At 38.8% G+C, this 26815-nt stretch overlaps 1 protein-coding gene across 4 annotated transcripts; it reads left to right on the top strand.

The window, feature by feature from the left end:
* The first annotated feature begins 771 nt into the window (after positions 1-771).
* Positions 772-25869, top strand: marchf7 (membrane-associated ring finger (C3HC4) 7). 4 transcript variants are annotated; one of them, XR_010013165.1, is made up of 12 exons: positions 772-823; positions 6033-6226; positions 12393-12554; positions 12640-12808; positions 13911-14069; positions 14520-15474; positions 19472-19641; positions 21223-21326; positions 22978-23079; positions 23235-23283; positions 25147-25333; positions 25453-25869. XR_010013165.1 is itself a non-coding variant. In XM_062997704.1 (11 exons), exons 2-11 carry the CDS (start codon positions 6044-6046, stop codon positions 25236-25238), a joined length of 2145 nt encoding a protein of 714 aa, XP_062853774.1. In that variant the 5' UTR covers positions 772-823; positions 6033-6043; the 3' UTR covers positions 25239-25869. The 4 variants fall into 4 exon arrangements, 2 of the variants coding, with proteins under 2 accessions (XP_062853774.1, XP_062853775.1); XM_062997704.1 differs by having other exon boundaries at positions 25147-25869; XR_010013166.1 differs by lacking the exons at positions 23235-23283; positions 25147-25333; positions 25453-25869 and adding an exon at positions 21945-22022 and having other exon boundaries at positions 22978-23046.
* Positions 25870-26815: the final 946 nt, after the last annotated feature.

The raw sequence follows: 26815 nt of genomic DNA on the forward strand, positions 1-26815 counted from the left end.
CAAACTCCACAAAGAAAGGACCTGGATATATATATATATATATACTGTATATGGTATGACTTATGATTGATTTTTAATGTTTAGATTGACATTAGACATCTGAACATTTGTTATAAATTTATGGCTTGTCATGAAATCACTGTTTTCATCTTTCAACAAAATTTCATTGAATTTTTTATCAAATTGTTTTATGTTTTTATCAGTTTTAGGTTTTACCACTGTCCTATCCTGGTTAGGGTTTTGGTGAGTCTGATTTCTCCAGAATTACTGGGCACAATGCAGTAACACACCCCAGACAGGACAACAATCCATTGCGGGCCTCAAGCCACTATAGTCATAGATCATGTCTATATGTATCAACAGAGTGCCTTTTAACAACATTAATTATGTTATTTACTCCATGACATTATTTTTCTTTTGTAATAAATATTGAATTTTATGACTTTTATGTTGTATATTTTTTTATTATGTTTTAACATCATGCTTTATGCTTTGGGCATATTCATGACAGGACAGGTGGTTACACGTGTTTTATTATTTCAAGTTGTATTTGTAGTAACATTTAATTAAAAATGAAAAAAAAGAAAAAAAAAATGTTTTATGATGTATATATTTCATTTTATATTAGCCTTTCTGAAATTAGATTGTAATATGTGTATGATTTGTATGCTTTACATGAGAATGTTCTTGTTTTCCAAAGAGTCGATTCAAGGAACCGACTCATTCAGGACGAGACATCAGTAGTTTACAGATCACATGACATGCTCTATATCAACACACGGAGCGCCGTTAGTGGTAATAGCAGCACAGAACATAATATCAGGTGAGCCACTTTACTTTCTGTAGTAATGACACTAGCCACGTTACAAATTCCAATTATAAAATACTAATGTATAATGTGTGGTGGAATATTTAAAAAAGGAAAATGTTAAACGAAGTTGCTAGCAAGCTTTATTAAATAGTGTTTTGCTGGCTGCAAAAAGTGGCAGTTTGTAGCTAACGTTTAAAGCTACTGTTAAAACTCATACGGTCAAGGTCTCGGTGCTAAATATAATACTGCCGCATTAAATTGTATGTCACTTACAGTAGTACTTCAGCAATGGTGTTGTTAATGCTTTTTAAACATGCTATTTATCGTGTGTTTTGATATGCGGCCCTCACTGGGCCTAAAGTTTTCGCTAGCAAATGCACTAGCATAACACAACCGTGTGCAGTTTATAGAAATATATAAAGAGTAATGTAGGGTTTGTTCGACGTCTGGGTTTTAATCAGTCCAGTGTGTTATTTTTAAATTGTGTAACGTTAGTTAGATTGTAATTTTGGTATATTTTGATGTTCGTACACTCTTTGAGTTCGCACGCTACCAACTGTATTTATAGTCCCTTAAGCAGTTGGATTTTGTTCCAACAATGCATTTGGTGTGCAACCCCGGACCTAAACATGTTACCTACAGGCCAGAGGAATATACACTTAATGGACATTTTATAAAGGTTACTTATTTGTCTGCTTGATGTCCACGTTAATGACACACATCTACCAGAAGATCAAGACTTTGCCTTTGACTTTTAAACAAGGTTGCTGTGCAGATCCTGATAATCCCAACTGATTGGCACTTGTTAGCCCAAGGTGTTTCAGCTTTAGCTGTACTAGAAGAACAGGATGAACTATTTTCTTACAAAAACAACTTTATCAAAACATAAGGGTGTGTATCAGTGCAGACATGCTGTGTCAAACTCTGCAACTTTATTTTAAGTATATTAACAAAAATGCTAAGTTTTACCATCATATGTGCATGAACACTGTCACTACTAGCTACTAACTGGTTTATGGAAAAATAGAAGTACCAGTCTGTTACAAAGCCCAATAAAAGAGCTTCAACTAGATCAAGCAATATTATGATTGGATGATACCACATTTTGATGACTTGAGATAATTATACAATTTGTTTGTGTCACTGGATAAAGGATAAATCCAATATTGAACAAGGTGATTCATTAACTTTTAAAATACTTACTGAATGTATTTAAGTCTGTATATATATATATATATATATATATATATATATATATAGATATATAGATATATAGATAGATAGATAGATAGATTAATAACTTGACTATAATGGCTATAATGGCTTATTATTTAAGAAAAGTAGTATATTTTTATACTTTTGTTTCTGAATTGTGGTAAACAAGAGGTAAGGGTGCCCTATGCACCTGGAGTATAAATTTCAATTGCACCCTAACAGTTTCATTAATTAGATACAAATACTTTAAATAATTAGATAAGTAATGTGTTCTTTTTAATAAGTGATTATAACTGCATGATAAAGTTATTGTTTATTGTGAAATATGTACATCATGGACATTGTTGTCAATACATATGTATTTGTAAACATGGACAGTCCTTTTGCAGAAATAATTATTGGGTTATATTGCAGAAATACTGGTGCTATTGATACTTTTACGTCTTGATGAAAAGATGGACATTTGGGTGCCACATTTCAAGATTGCAAAAGTAAAATCAATTTTAAAGAGAGGTGTAATCATGGACTGACCTCTTCTAGAAAGCCCTAAGTAATATAAAACACAAGAGAATCTTCCAGAAGAATACAAGAGCTAATCAGTTCACTTTGATCTAGTTGGTTTGGTAGTTAATAGAGTTTATGTAAAGTTTATTAACTTTGTAGTTTGTTTCAGTGCAATATTGGGGCTGTGTTATTGCTCTGCAGTTTAAGGTTAAATAGCAGCAGGCTTGTTTGTCGACTGAGAGTTGAAACTAGTGAGGGACTGGCAGCCCATAACTTGAACCACTCCAGCAAAGCTATTTTGATACTGGACTCTAGATATATTTATAGAGCAGCTGATGGTGGGTTTGTTTTGCTGAGTCTGTTCACAGGAGAGGAAATATAACCAACGTATGAGTTTTCAGAAAAGTTTGCACTATGTAAGAAGTCAAGGTTAAATGTGTGGTTAACTATCCACTGAACAAAATGTTCAGGTAATTTAAAAATGCTGGTGCCTTGTGGTGTGGATGTTATACATCCAAATCCAGAACTATCCATTCTGTTCCTAATTGTCCCTGTCTAGTTGCTCAAGTGACTGTAGTGGCGTTCTCTTCCAGACGCAGAGAGAAATATGGCATGCTAAGCAATAGCAATTGTAACTAGATCATTTTTTGTTTGTTGTGCTGCAGTTGTTGTGGTCTCAATTTTCTTTCTTTCTGTTTATTTTTTTATTTAATTTTTTTTAAACGGCTCAAGTTCATAAATTCTGCTGCAGTTGGGTTTTAAATATGTTGCTTGTATCGTCTCACTTGATCCTGTGATGTTTACATTTGCACTCCACCCATGCAGCCCACTTTTGTATGCTTGACCCTTGATCAAGAAGGACCCAAATTACGTGCAAGTACTTTTTGTTCTAGTATGAATAACTTGGCATTGGAAACAATTCCAAAATATGCGATCACAGGTTTGCAAAATGTACCATACCGTAAGGCACATACAGTGCCTTGCAAAAGTATTCGTCCCCCTTGAACTTTTCAACCTTTTGCCACATTTCAGGCTTCAAACATAACGATATGAAATTGTAATTTTTTGTGAAGAATCAACAAGTGTGACACAATCGTGAAGTGGAACGAAATGTATTGGATATTTTAAACTTTTTTTAGAAATAAAAAACCAAAAAGTGGGGCGTGCAATATTATTCAGCCCCTTTACTTTCAGTGCAGCAAACTCACTCCAGAAGTTCAGTGAGGATCTCTGAATGATCCAATGTTGACCTAAATGACTGATGGTGATAAATAGAATCCACCTGTGTGTAATCAAGTCTCCGTATAAATGCACCTGCTCTGTGATAGTCTCAGAGTTCTGTTTAAAGCGCAGAGAGCATCATGAAGACCAAGGAACACACCAGGCAGGTCCGAGATACTGTTGTGGAGAAGTTTAAAGCCGGATTTGGATACAAAAAGATTTCCCAAGCTTTAAACATCTCAAGGAGCACTGTGCAAGCGATCATATTGAAATGGAAGGAGTATCAGACCACTGCAAATCTACCAAGACCTGGCCGTCCCTCTAAACTTTCAGCTCAAACAAGGAGAAGACTGATCAGAGATGCAGCCAAGAGGCCCATGATCACTCTGAATGAACTGCAGAGATCTACAGCTGAGGTGGGAGACTCTGTCCATAGGATACAATCAGTCGTACACTGCACAAATCTGGCCTTTATGGAAGAGTGGCAAGAAGAAAGCCATTTCTCAAAGATATCCATAAAAAGTCTCGTTTAAAGTTTGCCACAAGCCACCTGGGAGACACACCAAACATGTGGAAGAAGGTGCTCTGGTCAGATGAAACCAAAATCGAACTTTTTGGCCACAATGCAAAACGTTATGTTTGGCGTAAAAGCAACACAGCTCATCACTGTCAAACATGGTGGTGGCAGCATCATGGTTTGGGCCTGCTTTTCTTCAGCAGGGACAGGGAAGATGGTTAAAATTGATGGGAAGATGGATGGAGCCAAATACAGGACCATTCTGGAAGAAAACCTGTTGCAGTCTGCAAAAGACCTGAGACTGGGACGGAGATTTATCTTCCAACAAGACAATGAACCAAAACATAAAGCAAAATCTACAATGGAATGGTTCACAAATAAACGTATCCAGGTGTTAGAATGGCCAAGTCAAAGTCCAGACCTGAATCCCATCGAGAATCTGTGGAAAGAGCTGAAAACTGCTGTTCACAAACGCTCTCCATCCAACCTCACTGAGCTCGAGCTGTTTTGCAAGGAAGAATGGGCAAAAATTTCTGTCTCTCGATGTGCAAAACTGATAGAGACATACCCCAAGCGACTTGCAGCTGTAATCGCAGCAAAAGGTGGCGCTACAAAGTATTAACGCAAGGGGGCTGAATAATATTGCACGCCCCACTTTTCAGTTTTTTATTTCTAAAAAAAGTTTAAAATATCCAATAAATTTCGTTCCACTTCACGATTGTGTCCCACTTGTTGTTGATTCTTCACAAAAAAATTACAATTTCATATCGTTATGTTTGAAGCCTGAAATGTGGCAAAAGGTTGAAAAGTTCAAGGGGGCCGAATACTTTTGCAAGGCACTGTATACGTAATCGCTGTGTGGCCAGTTAATGGGTTGCTTAAGCTAGTGCAGTAAATCTAGGAACAAATAGTGATCTTTAAATAGATGTGTTAATGCAGGCTTTAGTGTGTAGACACAATAGCATGTATCTTTTGAGGATATTAATAATCCAGTTTCTTTTTAAACTAAGAAACTATATGAACTGCATTCAGTCCCTGCTTCTGCTATCTTGTTGAAGGCTCTTCTGAAGGTTAAACACAGCTGTGTAAAAGTAATCAGTAACCAATCTGAAGCAGTCTGTATTTCAGGCACGTTAAGAGGAACTAATTCAGACAGTTAAGACAGTTATGCTTGCAAGAGTTGACAGTAAAAGAGGAACCAACAAGATAGATGGATGCAATTATAGGCACTATATAAGAGCCAACAAGAAGCTTCGATTCCCAAACAGAGAACAGAATACTTTAGAGAAACACTGTCCATATGATCGTCAAGGGGTCGGACTTGACTTGGCAAAACTTGTAGCACCTGAACTATAGTCTACAAAACTACCACAAACTGTCATGTTTTTGTTAAACATTTATTTATTATGCAAAGAGTTCATTACACAAAATAGTTATGTGACTATGCCACTTTAAATACAGGTGTATTCACTAGAAATATTTGGTTATCATAGTTTTTATAAGGATTTTGACTGACTACAATGCATAACTTTTCCATTTTTGCATAATTTGCAAGATTATCACAAATGTCTGACCAGCCAGGTTGCAAAGTTGGTGATAAAATTGTGGCATTATCATGGTGGGTTTTTTTTTTGGTACATAACTTGCAAGCTTTATTTATTGAATCGTTACTCCTGTATGGTTGCTTTGATTTTTAAAACTCTTCTTTACTAGCTGCTACGACTTTTACTTCACAATTCCTTCTGCGTTTTTGTTCTCCTACAGTGCCCTTAGCAATGGATTCAAAGCCTCGTCGACTGCCGTTCACAGTCTCTAGTTCTTCCTCCATCTCTTCAACTTCATCCTTCTCCTCTTCAGCCTCAGCTCTCAGTGCCGGTCGACTTTATGGCAGAGGGACTGTGTTGGGTAGTGATCGCTTCAGCAGAGGAGCCACAGGAAAGTTAGACTCAGACTACCAGGTACTAAAACCAGTATCAGCTTCTTGGGTTGTTTTATCATTTAAGGTTTGCTCATACCAACCTCTAAAATGGCAAATCAGTCTACTAAATTAGCTAGGGTCATTTAACAAATTCTAGAAAAAAAGTTGTTTTTGACAAAATGTGGTAGCTGCTGCTTTGTTTTGTACACACTTCAGTCGATCCGTTATATTCCGTGCATAGTAATTTATTATTCCATAAGCGACATCCACAAATTCAATAAAACGTATTATTTTTGGTTCATACCAGTCACACTAATCGGCCTCCTTTTCCTCATTATCTAACAGAGCTTGCACAGATTTGTGTAAAGCAGTGAACTCGGGGTGAGATAAGTACTAAACAGTGCAACATGTTTATCTATTGTTTCTTTATCTTCACCAGCTTCAAAAAGAGCGTTTATTTCATTTCGTTTTCTCGTTAAAACACCAAGCTTCCCCCTTCGCTTAGTGATTAACTTTAAAAGTTTCCTTTCCTCCTCAACCACTTATTTGGAAACCTCTTTCATTTCAGTTTTAAACAAGTCCACTTTAAACCGTGGTTACTATGCACTCTACATCAAACCACGCGAGCGCGGCGGCTCGTTCTTCGTGTTTACCCGTTTACTCACGATTTTCTGTATCTATTGTCCAGCGTGCCGTAATCCATCCAAAGCGATCAGTTTAGACTTTAAAAGTGGTAGCTGCTGCTTTGTTTTGTACACACTTCAGTCGACGCGTTATATTTCGTGCATAGTAATTTATTATTCCATAAGAGACATCCACAAAATAAATGATCATCTTTATAGGTTCCAGTACGTTGCGAAGTGGTCTAAACTGTTATGTTCCCACAGCGTGACCCACATTTAGCACCCCATAAACACCTTTCTGCCCCTTTTATCACGTGCTCTACGTGCAGGTGTGTAATGTGTAAAACACGCCCCCCAACTTACGTAATAAATCTATGTACACAAAATCAATAATAAATACAAAATAATAACCTCAACTTAGTTTAACCCTTTTTTTTTTTAAACTACTAACGGCTACCACACAAACTGTCAGTCTATGAAATTAGATGCAAAAACAAGTGCAACCACTGTGTGATGTGACTCAGTAACCTTTCCTGCCGAAACAGACATGTAGTTCCTAGAAAAATACATTGTCTTGACTGCAGCATATGCCTCTCCAAAATACCTCTGCATAAATGGTACCTTCACATATATTCAGATCACCCATGCCACATTTTTGGTTTTTTGCCTTCTGATGGTCTTTTTTCATCTTTGGCCTGTAGAGTCCAACTTTGGTTTTTCCTATAAACAAGCTGAATTATGGCCTCAGAACATGTTTCCAGAGTGTTTTGATTCACAGGTTGCAATTCTTAATTCAGCGGTGGACTGTTACATGACGATGAGTTTCTAAAGTACTCCAGAGCTTTCACAGTTATATCATGGTAGCATGACTGTTTTTCAAACAATGCCACCTGAGGGCTTGATGGTCACTGACATTCAGCAGCAGAGTCCACCTTTGGCTCTTGCCCACAAAGATTTTCTTTTGCTTCCTAAATCATTTTATGATATTATAGCCTGTATATGGTGAATTACCTAAATTATTTGCAATCTTGTGCTGGTAAACGTGCCAAACTTTGAAATGACTGAAAATTCTCTCACAAAGGTAAAGTGGTGAACCATGACCCACCCTTGCTTGCAATGGTTATATTTCCAGTTAAACTGCTAATTATGGAACCTTCCACAACAGTGTTAGTTGTATGAGCCCAATCTTATTTTGCCCCTCTTCCGACTTTGTGTTGCAGGTGAGTAGTAATGGTTTTTTTTTTTTTATATATATATATATATATATATATTTACAAAACAGTCAGTGAAAGACATCTCTTTATACTTTTAGTTAAATAAAAGTTCCACCAATTTAACAAATTACAGTTTTTAGTGTCCCAACTTCTTTGGAAACAGGGTGTGTACATGTCTGTCATTTCTACTGACTCTACTGTAATAGTGTAACCGGTTAATTACCAGGTATGACACAGAAGGTTATTTGCTCCCAGTTCATTTGGAGCGTTGTGCTTTTCTTTCCACACAGTCCAAGTAAACACCTGTCGGCTATTTTTGGTGTTAGTGTGAACTCCTTGAACTTGCTGTTCTTTGCATGAGCGGTTCACAGGGTGTTACCTAGGCCACTGACTTGTTTGGTATTCTTTGTAAAATGTATTACTCGTTTGTATTGTGTGGTCATTTATGCCTCAGTTTCTTTTTCAGCAGTTATTACACTGAATATGTTATGAATCTTAATAATAAAGGGTAAAAAGGGTAAAACGCCTTCCCAGACCTTACAGGTTTTTTTTGTTTTGTTTTTTACCAGGGGTAACGGTGTGTACTGTTCATTTAAATTGCTCTGTTAGCAAGTGTTGTAACACTAAGTATTTTTGAGCCTTAATTTTTTATGTTCCTCTTTTAGTAGGTGTTTGTTTTCCTGTCACTTTTCTGTCTGTTTTGTAACATACTAATACACACATGCAGGTTGCTTCTTGTTTGCTTGGTAGGGTCTACTAAAGTGATCAAGGAGCATTTTGCGGCGGTCAGACTGTTGTTCATTCAGATACTGTAATTAATTTGTTGCTTGCATAGTACTAAAGCACCTCTTAGACATACAGGGGTTGGACAAAATAACTGAAACACCTGGTTTTAGAGCACAATAATTTATTAGTATGGTGTAGGGCCTCCTTTTGCGGCCAATACAGCGTCAATTCGTCTTGGAAATGACATATACAAGTCCTGCACAGTGGTCAGAGGGATTTTAAGCCATTCTTCTTGCAGGATAGTGGCCAGGTCACTACGTGATGCTGGTGGAGGAAAACGTTTCCTGACTCGCTTCTCCAAAACACCCCAAAGTGGCTCAATAATATTTAGATCTGGTGACTGTGCAGGCCATGGGAGATGTTCAACTTCACTTTCATGTTCATCAAACCAATCTTTCACCAGTCTTGCTGTGTGTATTGGTGCATTGTCATCCAGATACACGGCACCGCCTTCAGGATACAATGTTTGAACCATTGGATGCACATGGTCCTCCAGAATGGTTCGGTAGTCCTTGGCAGTGACGCGCCCATCTAGCACAAGTATTGGGCCAAGGGAATGCCATGATATGGCAGCCCAAACCATCACTGATCCACCCCCATGCTTCACTCTGGGCATGCAACAGTCTGGGTGGTACGCTTCTTTGGGGCTTCTCCACACCGTAACTCTCCCGGATGTGGGGAAAACAGTAAAGGTGGACTCATCAGAGAACAATACATGTTTCACATTGTCCACAGCCCAAGATTTGCGCTCCTTGCACCATTGAAACCGACGTTTGGCATTGGCACGAGTGACCAAAGGTTTGGCTATAGCAGCCCGGCCGTGTATATTGACCCTGTGGAGCTCCCGACGGACAGTTCTGGTGGAAACAGGAGAGTTGAGGTGCACATTTAATTCTGCCGTGATTTGGGCAGCCGTGGTTTTATGTTTTTTGGATACAATCCGGGTTAGCACCCGAACATCCCTTTCAGACAGCTTCCTCTTGCGTCCACAGTTAATCCTGTTGGATGTGGTTTGTCCTTCTTGGTGGTATGCTGACATTACCCTGGATACCATGGCTCTTGATACATCACAAAGACTTGCTGTCTTGGTCACAGATGCGCCAGCAAGACGTGCACCAACAATTTGTCCTCTTTTGAACTCTGGTATGTCACCCATAATGTTGTGTGCATTGCAATATTTTGAGCAAAACTGTGCTCTTACCCTGCTAATTGAACCTTCACACTCTGCTCTTACTGGTGCAATGTGCAATTAATGAAGATTGGCCACCAGACTGGTCCAATTTAGCCATGAAACCTCCCACACTAAAATGACAGGTGTTTCAGTTATTTTGTCCAACCCCTGTATGTCAACATATTTTCAGACAGAGAAAAGCTGAACGAAAAGACAAAACTCGAAGTGTCTTAGAAACTGATTGTTCTGCCATGTTTTAAGGATGAAAACCACTGTTAAATGCATGTGACTATGAAGCCCTTAGGTGGCATTGCATGAGAAATTGCTTTTGTAATAAATCTAGCCACAGAATGCAAGTACTCTGGAAAACCTTTTTTAGCAAGGAATGCAACCTGGAAATCTGTTACACTAGAGGCAAAGAGATCAATTCTAAAGTGACTAATTTACAAACCCCATTCCTAGAAAAGTGTATTTTAATTAACTGTTTTAATGTTAATTATCTTGAAACTTTATAAAGAATTAACATGTATATAAAGAATTAACATGTATAAAAAAAACTTTCACTAATGGACTTCATTATATTTTGTAAATATAAACAAATGTAGAATTTTATGCCTGTGACTAGCTCCAAAAAAGATAGGTAGATGGGTCAGTCAAGTCATATACACTTGAGGACAAAATTATTAGCCCCCCTATGAAAAATTCATTGTTTTAAATGTATTTCCCAAGTACTGTTAAATAGAGCAAATAACTTTTAACACAGCCTTTTCAAACATCCCAGTTTTATTTTGAATGATTAAATCATTTTACTTTGCCCACAGAAATTAAATTATTTCACAAAATCAAAAACTACCACGGCCAAAATTATTAGCCTCCCTGATGCTAATAGTCAGTTGTGTATCCTTTTTGCTGGATAACAGCCTGCAGTCGTTTACTGTAGTTTTCAACAAGTCTCTGACACATCTCCTGAGGAATCCCAGCCCATTCTTCTTTGGCAAATCTCCCTAGCTCCTCCAGATTTGATGGCCTTCTGGCATGAATCTTCTTCTTCAGTTCACCCCACAGATTTTCAATGGGATTCAAGTCAGGGCTTTGTGCAGGCCAGTCAATAACGTTCACTTTGGTCTTCTGGAGGTAGTTCTTCACCAGGAGCGATGTATGTTTTGGGTCGTTGTCATGTTGGAAGAGAAAGCGACGACCCAGACCAAGTTTTGCTGCTGACTGCTTAAGGTTTTCTTTCAAAATATTCACATATCCTTCTTTCCTCATGATTCCTTCCACCTTGACAAGATTCCCAGGTCCAGATGCACTGAAACATCCCCACAGCATAATACTCCCACCACCGTGTTTCACTGTGGGGACGGTGTTCTTTGGGTGATAAGCCTCCCCCTTTTTCCTCCAAACATAAGCAATGTCTCTATGGCCAAAGAGCTCTACTTTTGTCTCATCTGACCAAAGGACATGCTTCCAGTATGCATAATCTTTCTCCAGGTTGTCCTTAGCATACTTCAGTCTGGCTTGAAGGTGTCTTTTCTGCAGGAGTGGAGTTTTTCTTGGTCTGCAACCTCGCAATTCATTCCTGTGCAGGGCTCTAGTGATTGTCTTTTTTGAGACAATTATTCCTGACCTGGCTAAGTCGTTCACTAGTGTCTTGGCAGTTGTTCTGGGGTCTTTAGACACATCTCTCACTAGTTTTCTTTCCAGGGTCTTTGATATCTTGCGCTTCCTACCTCTGCCAGGCTTGTTCTGAATTGTGTGGCTCTCTTTGAATTTTTTAATAATACTTCTCACTCCAGTTCTTGACACTTGGAAACGCTGTGATAACTTTGTATATCCTTCTGCTGCTTTGTAAGCATCGATGATTGTTTTTCTCAAGTCTAAACTGATTTCTTTTGTTTTTGGCATGATGCTTTCTCAAGTGACAGCTCAAATGCTTACTGAAGCTTTTATACTGTGTGTAAATTGGGAGATAACCCTCAGCTGTGACTTGATTTAACGAGCTTTTATCATTACAAAGTTAAAGCACACCATTGCACAGCAGTGGTTTGTGCTATGGCTCAATAAAAAAGTCAGTTCTTAAGGGGGCTAATAATATTGACCCCGGTGATTTTTGTTTCTTTTGAAATAGTTCTGTTATAGTAAGCAAATAAAAATAATTTATGCTTTCTAAAGAAAACTAGTATGTTTAGAAATGCTATATTAAAAAATCCCTGCTCTGTTATAAAATGACTTTGGGAAATTTGTAAATAACTTTAAATTTCATAGGGGGGCTAATAATTTTGTCCTCAAGTGTATGCCACCATGTCAGTGGAACCTTTACTCATATGTAAATCATCTATGCCGGTGCTGTTTGTTTTGACTTATGTTCTTCTTTGTTGATACATAGCATGTTTTTGTAACTCTGTGTTCCAGAGCTCTCGTATTCCAGGATCCTCCAGGGATTACAGCTCCTCCGAAAGCTACCACTCTAGATGGAAGCTGTCCATGCCACTCTCTTCTTCCTCCTCCTCGTCTACATTTACTTCGTCTGATCGGCCATGGGCAGAGTCCTCCTATGGAGGAAGAAGCAAACCTGTACGTAATGGACCTTGTTTTGTTGGCTTTATGCAAATGTGCATGCTTTACATCCTCTGGCTTATTGGCTCATTTATCTTTACAGGTTGAGTCAGAGAGAGGGTTTGTATCATACTCCAACCTTCTTGGCACAACTCAAGATGATGAATCCAAAAGAGCCAAACTGTCGTACACAAATCGACAATCCTACAGCAGACACTCAACCACATCTACTCCCAGCAGCACATACTCAAGCCTGGGAGGAGGCATGTCAGGTACTTATCAACTAAACCTTGGATCTAGGCTAGTTTTATGATGGCTGTACAAGGTCACTATGCCATTCATATGAATCATGACTATAATTATATGATTATTATATAAATTATATTACTACAGACAGTCTGAAGCAATTTTTAGTATGTAGACATGCATTCAAATTCATTGTATTTTTAGGTCTTGCACTAATTTTTTTTTAACTTAAATGACTATTTTACATCCAATGTGTGTGATCGGAATCAATAGCTATAGTCATTAGCTAGTCTTCAAGCTATATTGTATAGCTGCTGTGTTGTGTGGGTGAAATTAGTTTTTTCTAATGATCTAAAATATCTCAAGCCCATCTCAAGCCCATTACAAATACTAGTGCTTTAGAAAACTGTTGCCACCTAATGAAGTGTGCCAATACAACCTGAAAATGTTACCTAAAAAAATTATACATAAATTTTGTGCAGAAATGCTAGTTATCTGGGTTCCTTCTGATCTTAGATTGACTAAAAGACAGTGGAAACGTGTGCTCTGGTCACATTTCATGGTTCATCCCCCCTCATCATCCATCATGGTATAAGGTGCATCAGTGCCCACAGCTTAGGTGTTTTGTATATGTGTAAAGGTAGAAATTGCACTGACTCTTTAGCAGCTGTTGTATTAAGCAAGAATGGGCAAACATTTCACTTGCAAACAAAAATTTGCAATTGCAAAGTGCAATTAATAGCAAAGGTGATGTAACTTAGTGGAAAACATGTCTGTTCCAATGTTTGAAGTTGATGCAAGCATCAAATTTTAATTTTGTTTATTTTTACTAATTATAATTTGGCTGGTCAGTAAAAGCTTTGAAAAAAAAATTCTATTTTTTCAGTGATTCAGGTAAAATGAAGATTGAAGAAAAAAAACAGAATTACAAATTACAAAATGTCTAACTTTTTGGAAATGTAAGAAATGTTTGTATTTTTGTCAAATTGCTTTTGTTTTAATTAACCAATAATATTTCACTGTACACTTATGTGGGCCCCCCTATTTGCAGCTGGGTATATTAACAATGTTTGTCTACTTTGTATTTTTCTGATATGCAGGTGAATAATAAATTGACCTTGTGTTTAGATTCTCTGTGGAAATCGAGCCTTAGCCCACTGTCCAGGTCTTCTTCATCCTCATCATCTTCATCGGATGATCTGTGGGCTCGCCGAGACGTAGACAAGAGGACAGACTCTGGTCTGGGAGAGGCCAGCTATAGACCCACATCACTGTCGTCCTCACTGTGTGGGTGTAACTTTAAAATCTAAGCTTTGAAGTGAAAGGGCTCTGAGAGACCTGCCTCTGGCAAGTGAAAAGAAGTGGTTGGTGGCTTCTGTTTCAGAGGGGGCTTGTGATGGTGTGTGTCCCTCCTTGATCATTGCTGCAGCAGTGGGAGAAATTGGATACAGCTATATTGGTAAAAAATTGAATAAATATTATTGTAGGTTTACTGTTTGAAACAATGTCTATATATTCCATAACAGATATTGATTAAACTTGTCAAACCTAATTGAGGAGATTGTGCCCACACTCGGTGGCTTTGTGGCATCACAGACCTACCTTCTCGTAACAGTAAATTCTGTTTGCTCCCACAGTGGCACATGGTTCTGCTTATTATTAATGTGTAGCTCAATCTAAATCTACACACAAAGGTTTTCTTTTTTTTTTTAATTCTCAATTTGCATTGTGTTTTAGATCGCCCTGAACGTGTGACCTCCACTTATGCCCAGGGAGCCAGACCTAAGGAAAGCCTGTATTCCTCATCCCGCAGAGAGAATAACTCATCCAGCCGTCGTCTTTCCTCCGATTATGTACCATCCTCACACAGGCTGTCTTCTGACTACCATCCCAGTCCTCGTCTTTCACTGAACTCTGCCCGAAACTCCTCATCCCTCTCTGACCCATCCTCTCTCTCCTCCTGGAGCTCTTCCCCTTACACACCCCTGGCATCACGTAGCTCCAGCCCCCCTCCATCTAGCCCTGCCACTGTGCCTAGCCCCACTTCTGAGAGTGGAGACTCAGACGGTAGGAGCACAACTCGGCGTCTGTTGTCCCGCCTCTTTTCTAGACGGCCCAGCCAAGAATCAAGCTCTGCCTCTGTTTCCAGTTCAGCTTCAAGATCTTTTGACTCTGCTCTTCAGGAGGCTTCTCCATCAGATGCCCAGAGCACTCCGGGCAGGGAAAGCACAGACACTGAGCTAAGGAGCTCCTGGCTCAACTGGAACCGTTGCAACCCACTGTTTTCACGACGCAGAAGAGAGGGTCGGGACGAGAGCGCTCGAATGGAGGCTCACCCCACACTAATCCCCCTCAGCAGCCCTGAAGAGAGAAAAACAACCAGTCAGGACACAAGTCGTGGTGAAGGGGAAGACGAGGAGGAAGAGGAGGAGGATGAACTGTCTGAGGGTGCAACAGCTGCTTCACCCCCCAGAGCCTCGGGACTCTCTTCCCTCTTGCAGGAAGCTGCCCGTCTTCCAGGGCAAAATCCTGGCATTGCCAGGGTGATGACTAGCCCTCTCTTCCGTATGCCCCAGAATGTGATTATTGGATTGAATGCTGCCGTGGATGGGCAAAGTCAGGCTGAGGTTAAGGAGAATGAGAGGCCAGCCCCCTCCAGAGATCCGGAAAGACTTAAAAAGATTCAGGAGAGGTGAGGTGGTTCTTTACACATGATCCAAAATTTTCAGTTTACACAGATTCACGATATGGAGCTGAAAAGAATTTGTAGAAATTGATTTTCTTGCTTAAAGCTAGACATTAGCAACACTATCTATAAAATACAGTGCCTAGCAAAAGTATTCGGCCCCCTTGAACTTTTCAACCTTTTGCCACATTTCAGGCTTCAAACATAAAGATATGAAATTGTAATTTTTTGTGAAGAATCAACAACAAGTGCAACACAATCGTGAAGTGGAACGAAATTTATTGGATATTTTAAACTTTTTTTAGAAAGAAAAAACTGAAAAGTGGGGCGTGCAATATTATTCAGCCCCTTTACTTTCAGTGCAGCAAACTCACTCCAGAAGTTCAGTGAGGATCTCTGAATGATCCAATGTTGACCTAAATGACTGATGGCGATAAATAGAATCCACCTGTGTGTAATCAAGTCTCCGTATAAATGCACCTGCTCTGTGATAGTCTCAGAGTTCTGTTTAAAGCGCAGAGAGCATCATGAAGACCAAGGAACACACCAGGCAGGTCCGAGATACTGTTGTGGAGAAGTTTAAAGCCGGATTTGGATACAAAAAGATTTCCCAAGCTTTAAGCATCTCAAGGAGCACTGTGCAAGCGATCATATTGAAATGGAAGGAGTATCAGACCACTGCAAATCTACCAAGACCTGGCCGTCCCTCTAAACTTTCAGCTCAAACAAGGAGAAGACTGATCAGAGATGCAGCCAAGAGGCCCATGATCACTCTGAATGAACTGCAGAGATCTACAGCTGAGGTGGGAGACTGTCCATAGGACACAATCAGTCGTACACTGCACAAATCTGGCCTTTATGGAAGAGTGGCAAGAAGAAAGCCATTTCTCAAAGATATCTATAAAAAGTCACCTGGGAGACACACCAAGCATGTGGAAGAAGGTGCTCTGGTCAGATGAAACCAAAATCGAACTTTTTGGCCACAATGCAAAACGTTATGTTTGGCGTAAAAGCAACACAGCTCATCACCCTGAACACACCATCCCCACTGTCAAACATGGTGGTGGCAGCATCATGGTTTGGGCCTGCTTTTCTTCAGCAGGGACAGGGAAGATGGTTAAAATTGATGGGAAGATGGATGGAGCCAAATACAGGACCATTCTGGAAGAAAACCTGTTGCAGTCTGCAAAAGACCTGAGACTGGGACGGAGATTAATCTTCCAACAAGACAATGATCCAAAACATAAAGCAAAATCTACAATGGAATGGTTCAGAAATAAACGTATCCAGGTGTTAGAATGGCCAAGTCAAAGTCCAGACCTGAATCCCATCGAGAATCTGTGGAAAGAGCTGAAAACTGCTGTTCACAAACGCTCTCCATCCAACCTCACTGAGCTCGAGCTGTTTTGCAAGGAAGAATGGGCAAAAATTTCTGTCTCTCGATGTGCAAAACTGATAGAGACATACCCCAAGCGACTTGCAGCTGTAATCGCAGCAAAAGGTGGCGCTACAAAGTATTAACGCAAGGGGGCCGAATAATATTGCACGCCCCACTTTTCAGTTTTTTATTTCTAAAAAAAGTTTAAAATATCCAATAAATTTCGTTCCACTTCACGATTGTGTCCCACTTGTTGTTGATTCTTCACAAAAAATTACAATTTCATATCGTTATGTTTGAAGCCTGAAATGTGGCAAAAGGTTGAAAAGTTCAAGGGGGCCGAATACTTTTGCTAGGCACTGTAAATACCATAATTAGTATGGGCTTATGCAAATAAATCACTTTAATAATTGATGCATTGTCTAAGTAAATTATTTACTCTGCAGTACCTTAGCCCAGTGCACACGTCTTCAAATACACTATTAATGTGTTTTTAATTTATCAGGATATGTTTCTTGTTAATTATTATCACACATGTGAAAACATTGTGTTATAAAAGCAAACACATTTTAGTGATGTAATGCAACACCAGTAAAGAGGGGCTGAGATTTGGCAAAACTACTAAGTGGATATCAGCATCAAATTCGTATCAGTTTTGACAGATGCTTGGACCACTAATATCTAGATTGGAACTTGGAAAAAATATGCAGTGGATATGTGCTTTTAATTTTTTGTAGTTATACAACCTCACAGACTCAGGTCCCACCCAAAACAATCAAAGAATTCTAATTTCTCTATTTCAAGTTTTATATACTTTTAAGATTCCAAATTTCTGCCAAAGCCAGTATTTACTTTAACATTGTCTTAATATCATGTCTAATATGTCTAATATACACTCCCCTCCAAAAGTATTGGAACAGTGAGGCTAATTCCTTTATTTTTGCTGTAGACTGAAAACATTTGGGTTTGACATTTTGTCTGAACCCACCCATTTTTCTTGTGAGCAAAAGTATTACAACAGATAAACTTAAAATAGGTTAAAGTGAATAAGACTTAATATTTAGTTGCAAATCCTTTGCTTGCAATAACTGCATCAAGCCTGTGACCCACTGACATCACTAAACTTTTGCATTCCTCTTTTGTGATGTTTTTCCAGGCTTTTACTGCAGCCTCTTTCAGTTGGTGTTTGTTTTGGGGGGTTACTCCCTTCAGTCTCCTTTTTAGCAGGTAAAATGCATGCTCTATAGGGTTTAGGTCTGGAGATTGACTAGACCAGTCCAAAACCTTCCACTTCTTGCCCCTGATGAACTCCTTTGTAGTTTTGGCAGTGTGTTTTGGGTCATTATCTTGCTGCATGATGAAGGATCTCCCAATTAATTTGGTTGCATCTTTCTTTAAATTGACAGACAAAATGTTTCTGTAGACTTCTGAGTTCATTGTACTGCTGCCATCATACGTGACCTCATCAATGAAAATTAATGAGCCCGTCCCAGAAGAAGCCATGCAAGCCCAAGCCATGACATTGCCTCCACTGTGTTTTACAGATGAGCTTGTATGTTTGGGATCATGAGCAGATCCTTTCTTTCTCCAAACTTTAGCCTTTCCATCATATTGGTAAAGGTTCATCTTTGTCTCATCAGTCCATAAAACTTTGTCCCAGAATTTCTTAGGCTTGTCTCTGTACTTCTTGGCCAATTCCAGCCTGGCCTTCCTATTCCTCTTGCTTATTAGTGGTTTGCATCTTCTGGTGAAGCCTCTGTACTTTTGTTCATGAAGTCTTCTGTGAACAGTAGATTGTGATACCTTCACTATGATTGTGATACCTTGCTGATGTCACTAACAGTTGTTTTAGGGTCTTTCTTTACAGCACGCACAATGTTTGTCATCAACTGCTGCTGTTTTTCTTGGTCTACCTGTTCGACATCTGTTACTTAGTACACCAGTGATGACTTTCTTCTTCAGGACATTCCAAACGGTTGTACTGGCTATGGCCAATATTTGTGCAATGGCTCTGATTGATTTTCCATCTTCTCTCAGCTTCACAATTGCTTGTTTTTCACCCATAGACAGCTCTCTTGTTTTCATGTTGGTTACTCCTCTAACTATAACTGCACAGTCTGCACAGGCAAAACCCAAATCTGAAACTGAGTGTAGACGTTCAGCGCTATTTATTGTTTGAATAATCAATGTAACAGGACACACCTGGGCAACAAAACACACCTGACAGTCACATGTTCCAATACTTTTGCTTACAAGAAAAATGGGTGGGTTCAGACAAAAGGTGCTATTTTCTGAAGTGTGTATCAGATCCAGATGTAAATACCTGGAAATAAAAGCTGAAATGTTGATCTTTTGTCTCATATTCTTCTTTTAATGTCAAACCCAAATGTTTTCAGTCTACAGCAAAAATAAAGGTATTGACCTCACTGTTCCAATACTTTTGGAGGGGAGTGTACGTCCTACTGCTTCAAATTCAGCTCACTATTACAGTTATGTTTCCGAATTCTCATGCTAGCTAACTAATTAGATCTGTCTGGTTACTTTAGATTGTAAACTACATACATATATGAAGAAAATGCTGGTTATAGTGCCTATTGAAAACTAACTGCTTATTCTGCCCTGTAGCTTGCTGCTGGAGGACTCTGATGAAGATGAAGGTGATCTGTGCAGGATCTGTCAGATGGGAGAGACCTCAAGCTCAAACCCACTCATTGAGCCATGCAGGTGTACAGGCAGCCTGCAATACGTACACCAAGACTGCATCAAAAAGTGGCTTCGCTCCAAAATCACTTCTGGTAATGACTGCACAAGGCATAACAGCATGGCATTTGTAATAAGCTTAAGGATAAGTAAACAGCACTCTTGTGGTGCAGTGGTAAAACATGCTAGCCCACTACTGTTAAGATCTAGGGTTCAGATCTCAGTGGTGCTATTGGTCAGGTTTCTACGCGGACATGATTGGCTGTGTCTAAGGTGGAGGGCGTGCTTGAACAGCTTAGCCATCGTGAGGTTACTTGGCAGTGTGCTCTCAGTTCTGTCCCAAGCCCTGATAAAAAAGGAGGGTTGTGCCAGGAAAGGCATCTGCTGTAGAAACTGTGCCAAATTAAGTGTAAGGACCAGACTGATATGCTCTAGTGAACCCAAAATATGAGAGCAGCTGAAAGGAGAAAACAGGAAAGGAAATGTATATGTAGTTTTTTTTTTATTAATTTTTTTAAGATGTTCATCACTTAATCCGTAACTGACGTCATTGTTTAGTAAGTGTTGTTGGTTAAATGTATGTAACAGTTGGCAGCTCAAATAAGAGTGAAGCTAAGGATATCACACATCAGAAGTGTATAGAAAAAGCTGATGCTAAAATTTGTAACTCAGCATTCCACACCAGTTAAATTTATAATAATCAGCAATGAACTTATTATTATACTGTTTATTAGTCAACTTTCTTTTGAAGTAAATGTTTAAAACTAGAGATGCATGAGTACCGATACTGGTATCGGGTATTTGCCCGATACCGCGCTCATTAACTTGTACTCGTACTCGCAAACGAGGCTCCGATACTAAACATCCGATACCGTATGCCTAGTGCACGTTGCTGCGTTACGCCTAGTTCACACTACACGATTTTTGCCCTGATTTTCGCTCGGCGCTCGGCGACCGGATCGAGTTTTCTAGCACGTCAGATATCTGATCTCAGATGTGCGACTGGGAATGAGTGACATGTCGAACAGCCAATGAGAACGCAGGATACGGTGTGAGGGGAAACGCAGGAGAGGAGTGTAAACAGGTGGGACAGGGGGATAATATAGTTTATATCAGAATACACCAGCACACACACGTTTTACAGTATTTCTGACCTGATCGTTCTCTACAAAACATAACAACAAAACACCAACATTGCAAAAATATTTATTAACCTCCAACTCACTACAGAACAATCCATGCTATTCGTGTTGCCAAATCCACTTAGATTCATTTATTTTCCTCCTTGATTTCATCACGTCAGCGCACAAACACTTTGATCACTCGCTACTTGTTGACGTGCATTTTTGGACGTGGTATCATTAAACTTCTCGTCACTTCTCACGTGTGTTTTTGTTTAAAAAAAACGGTATTCTAAATAGGTATTGGTATCAGTATCGGCAAGTACAAAAATACATGAACTCGTACTCGTACTCGGTTGGGAAAAAATGGTATTGATGCATCCCTATTTAAAACATTACCCCTCAAACAAATTTAATACATGCATTTTGAGGGCTTTCCTTTTAATATTGGTACAAACTTGTCCGTGTCTAATCAGTTAATGTAATGGTCAGCTATATGGTAATGAAAGCTGATTGTCATTATCTGTTAAATACATTTCCCTTTCGATCCTGCAGGTTCAAATCTGGAGGCCATCACAACGTGTGAACTGTGCAAGGACAAGTTGCACCTGAACATTGAGAACTTTGACATTAATGAACTCTATAGATCTCATGAGCGGGTAAGAGCATAAGAGTTTCACTGACAACTGGAATTGAAAAGAGAAGTGGTGTTGCATACATAACTCTCATCCGATCAATCTTCGTGCACACAGGGTATTGGTCCTAGTACACATGTTAAATGCAGCAGATATGTACTGGCCTACAGACCTGAGTGACTTTGAACAGGGCCAAATAGTTATGGCCAAATAACTGGGTTAAAGTATAACATTGAGGAGGGCTAAATCACAAACCACTGAAAGGTTGTCAGTCAGCCAAGACTCATTGATGCCAGACAACATGAGGGGCATGGTGTGCGGTGGCTAACAATAGGGCTTCTGTGGCTCAAATTGCAGATTATTTTAATACTGGTGATGAGTGGAATCTGTCACAACACATAGTGTAACAGACCCTTTTCTATATGGGGCTGTGAGTGTCGGTGTACTTTGGCCTGCAACTTGTCATTGAACAAATGTTCTTTAAAGTCCCATTTATTAAGACTTTTTTTGTTTTTTAAGCTCAGTTCTGTAGATTGTCTCTCCTTGTACAAGTCAACGAAAAACAAACTACCAGCTCTTTTTTCTGTTTCCATTTTAAATGGGTTTTGACACAGAAGCATAATGATCATTTTAAACTTTCAGGCATAATCAGGACAGATTATACAGGCATGGTGACACAGACAGTTTGTGTTTTGAATGCCAAAGCGCCCCAAACAAAAAGTGAGTGAATGCTTAAAATATCAGTTATACTTTTTCAAATCGTCTGTTATGTGGGGGGTGGTGGGCAACAGACATTTTAGCAGCTGTTTTTTGCCATACACCATCAATTCATTTCATTATTAATGTAACATTGCCATGCTGGCTACTTGAAGTCCATTATTTAAGGCCATATGAACCAAATGCAGAGTGCTTTTTGTTTCTTTTTAATGTAATAAGGAACAATTAAATACTCCAGCACACTACTGGTGTACTGTATAGTAGTTAAAATGATGCAAATTATCTTAGTTAAACTGAAGAAGACCCTTGTCTGGTTGTCATAAAGCTACAATATTACAATGTGTGTATCATAGGCTGTTATCAATTATAAAAGATTAGGATCATGTATGGGTAAAAAACAATTGTCTGAGGCTATTTTCGTGCTACTTTTTTTCCTTAATAATATATGTTACCCTTTTGTAGTTGTTTTATGTCCATAAAATATGCACGTTTTAGTCGCCTAGGTGGCGCAGCGGGATGTTCCGCAAGCCCCATTCGAGTCTCGGCTCTGCTACCGGTCGGCTGTGTGCCATCTAGCGGGCACAATTGGCAGTGCCTGCAGCAGACACATTGGCTACCAAGTGGGGTCTTCAATCACTGTGCAAGAACCCTGGTTAGTGGATAGAGGCAGAAGCACAGGTGTAATGAAGGGGTCCTTTAGGACTGCACACGCTTTGGAGGGCATGTGAGCAGCAATATACACTTCATTGGATGCGATCAAGGATCCACAGCAGCGGAAGACACATTCTAAGCATGCCCTCATCACACATTTTACATATTGCTAATGGTGTTTTACGTCTAGATTTCTGTAGTTCTTGATAAGCTTGTGAAATGATTATTCCACCATATCGGTGTTATGTATTCACTGCATCAGTGTTGTGTATTGACATTTTCTTATGCTGTTTATTTGTTTGATTAGTCGGAGTATGAGTTCATCAGTTGTGGCCTTTACCTGGTGGTTCTGCTGCATCTGTGTGAGCAGAGATTCTCTGACGTGCTTGGAGCTGTAAATGAAGCCGGGGTAAGAGCTGCAACGAATAATTTTATGGCTAGAATCCATCTCGGCCTTAATCTGTATTTCACATAGCTTATCTTCATATACCTTACAATTAAGCTTTGAAATGCAATACTGTGTGTGTTTGATTTGGAAAAAAAATTCTCCCCTCTCTCGCTCAGTTTTTCAACTTGGCGAGAACTCTTCATGAGCACATGGACAATCTTGAAAGTACGTTGGAAACAATTTTCTATTTCGGTTCTACCTCTTTTTGGTGTTGTTTAAAGCTGGCTTTACACTATGGTTTTTAGGCTGTAAAAATTCTATAGTTAGGTGGTGCAATTATTGTAAGTGTGTCTTAAATTCTAAACCAAAAGTATGAACGCTGCTCTTACACTTACTTAAGACTAAGGAGTTTGGGATTAATTTACCAGGCCTAGTATTTAGCCTTGTCCTCCCATTTATTCACCTACAGGAACCTAATGTGACCCCATTTACTTACCAAAAAGGCTAATGGACACAACGTATTAAATGTTACATGCTTGTGTTTGATTTAATTAAATAATATTTACACAATAAAGTTCCTAAATTATATGTTATATTTTATGACACCTCTGCTATTGTGAAGTGGTATCAAAGTTGTACCAGTAATGGTCTTATTTTACTTGTATTAAATAGAACAGGCATTCCACGTTAACCTAGTTGAGAATGATTCAGAACAATTAAAAGGTGAAGTAAGTTTGATTTAGGACTTAACACCAGCACTTATTTTAAGGGCTTGTTTTTGCCTACACTCCCATTTTTGGGGTACCAGAACACACAGATTATGCAGCAAAATAACTACTTGCCTCAAACTGTTATAGAATCTTAATACAAAATCATGCTGCTGAAATCTTTGCAGATATGTCAATTTGTTTAATGGTGTAACTTAGACAGCTGAAAATGCACAGTCTTTAAAACTTAGATTTGTGGGTAAGTAGTTAAGCCTGGTAAAATGTAATTTAACAGAAGTTAAAAGTAAACATGCACTGTAGCAGACTTTTATTGTAAGTAATGACAGTCTTGATCTTTAACCGTTTCTGCAACTCTTCTTCTGCTTCATCGTCCAAAAAAATGTGGTAAATGTTTGCACCCATTAAAAGGTTTTTTGAACAGTGGGCCAAAATCAGGAAGATCCTGAGAGGCACAAAGTCAGATGTGATTGTGAAACAATCAGAAAATAGGTCTGTCTTGAATTAGAAGCTGTTGAAACATGAGTGACATGGTCCATAGTAAAGCAGGACTAAAATCATGATGGATTTGAAGGCCTGACATGCAAGAAATGGGCTTCTGCTCAAAAGTGGACAGCATAAACCTAGACTAAAGTTCTCCCTTCTGATGCAATCACTGGAATGTAAAACATGCTTGACTCTGAACAGGGCCATGTTTCAGCAGCTTTCAGTTCCGTACAGGTTAAATAACCTTTTTTTCCAGAAGATAACTGTTTTTACAGATTTGTGGCATGTGACCACAGCTCCATGTGCTTTTTTTAATGGGCACTTGAAGTCACCAGCTCTAGTTGGTCATCATCAGTAGGAATGCAATGATTAGTGTTTTCCCCTTTCAGATTTTAATGCCTAATCCTCAAGTATCAGCCAAAAATTGATGGTACAGAAATCAACTCTGTCTAGAATAACTTAATTATTTAGCTGCTTTGTATTTAGGGGTTGCCAAAGTGGATCATTCTTGTCCCCGCATACCTGATTTGGCCCAATTTTAATGCCAGATTCCCTTCCTGATGCAACCCTCCTTATCTTATTTGGGTTTGAGACTGGCACTAAGATCGTACTGACGAGTGCATTTTGTTGCAGAAATCATTAAAATGCAAGAATATGAGACATGTAGAGTATGGCATTACTTTTCTAATTTCCATTTATGTGCACCCATTAACATGCTTAATAAATCCAATATATCAACAATTGTACTGATTACCAAGTTGTAGTGCTCTCCTGGGCACTCTTATTTGCTGTCAGTTTTATTCTAAAGATGACTCTCAACGCTGTGTTAACTATGAATCTCTTTTCTTTTCCTCCATTCTTATGCCTATTCACTCAGGCTCCTATGCTGAATCGGATGAAGAGGCACGTGACAATAGGCCAGCCATTGACTTTGGTGACCTAGAGGATGAAGACGAGGAGGAGTTTTAATCATGACTAGAAAGAATAAGGTGGTTAAAATGGCAGAGAGGCTCCACCTCTGCGCCTGTGCAGCGATATGAGACTCTAGGCGCATTGACAGCACTGTAAATACTGTCTTCAGTCCTGAGAAGGGCTTTCACAATATGCAGAATCACCCATCTCAGGGGTGTGTGTCACCTACCCAACCTTAGAATTAAAATATTTCTTTTTCTTTTGTTTGTAGATTTTGCATCTAAAGTTGCTGAGTGCACTATACAGCTTTATTAAATGAGCCATGAACTATAAATAGTAGCACACAGAAAGATGGTTAAGTGAGGAAGATTAGATGGTGCTGTGGATGAACAGTAGCGAGGCACGTTGAACCTGTGCAGGGTTATATAAGGGCATGGTAAGATTGAATTTAATATCAAACATTGTGGAAATATAATAATCTTTTAATTTCTTTATGTTTGTGACATGAATTTGCTTTAAAGCCAATTTAGCAAGAAAAAAGTGAGCAGAAGGTGAGACTGTTGAATAAAGTGCATGGTTGGCTTTCCATTGTCTTTAAATGTTGCTTTCTAATGTAATTTGCCCTGCTTACATGTTTCTCCATTATTTCAATAAAACTTTGATGTAAAGAGATGCATCACGAATTTGACATGCTAGCATCTTTTGTAATAAGTCAATAAAAAAGATTTTAGGCAGAAATGTTATGGGAGGGAATCAGTTTTTAAAAAATCTGGAAAAAGAGTACATCCAAGTGAACAAAAGGTTGTCACATTTGTTCAGCACAACAAATTTCTTTAGGAAGTCTGTTGGGTATTTATGTAATTATCCAACATTCAGACATGTGGCAGCAGCAATTAACAAATTCTTACATACATAAATCACATTTTCACCTATTTTAATGTATGCCAAGCTCAAACAGGCTGGTTTCAGTGTGTCAATTTAATATTATGTACAGTCTTACAGAATTGGTTGTGTATTGGGGACATGTTGGTGCTGTGGGTAAAGTTGACATCAGGGCTATGGTAACTTAACCACTATTTTACCTGACTATTTTACCGTGAACAATGAGGCAGGTGGATTTATTGATACCAATAATTGTGAATTGTTGCTGACCATGTGTATTGTTTTACAGCCACAGTATGTGATGGTTACCTCCAGCATGATAATGCAAAAGGCACACAGTCATCTGAAACTGGTTTTATAAACAGGACACTGAGTTCATTTTGCTTTTAATGGCCTCAACAGGCAATAAATCTCAACTCAGTGGGGCTAACACAAGTCAGACTTTTAGCTATTTTAAATAAAAATACTTAGCATTTAAAATTTAAAAATTTCCTTCAGATTCAAATATTAACACCAGTAATTAATTAATTAAGGCCAATAGCGTTTACTGTGGTTTGATAAGTTAAAGTTGTGTAGAGCTGAGGCTAATTGTTTAATCTTTACATACAAATTTGATTTGGTAAACCTTTACAAACAAATGTAGTTTTGGTTGGAGTCCATATAAATTTAAACAGTTTGAAGATGTATTTTGGCTACAGTTTTGGCTTTAACGCATCTAGTGATGTAAAAAAATTAAATAAAAATGTTTGTAC

Source organism: Trichomycterus rosablanca, chromosome 6 (assembly GCF_030014385.1).
Source record: "Trichomycterus rosablanca isolate fTriRos1 chromosome 6, fTriRos1.hap1, whole genome shotgun sequence".
In the NCBI taxonomy this organism is placed as follows: Eukaryota; Metazoa; Chordata; class Actinopteri; order Siluriformes; family Trichomycteridae; genus Trichomycterus; species Trichomycterus rosablanca.

Excerpts from the sequence above, each read along its gene's own strand:
- marchf7 (XM_062997704.1), top strand. The coding sequence starts at position 6,044 with ATGGATTCAAAGCCTCGTCGACTGCCGTTCACAGTCTCTAGTTCTTCC. Across the intron at positions 19,642-21,222 it reads TCGCTCCAAAATCACTTCTG|GTTCAAATCTGGAGGCCATC; the intron begins GTAATGACTGCA and ends TCGATCCTGCAG. Across the intron at positions 23,284-25,146 it reads GCACATGGACAATCTTGAAA|GCTCCTATGCTGAATCGGAT; the intron begins GTACGTTGGAAA and ends CTATTCACTCAG.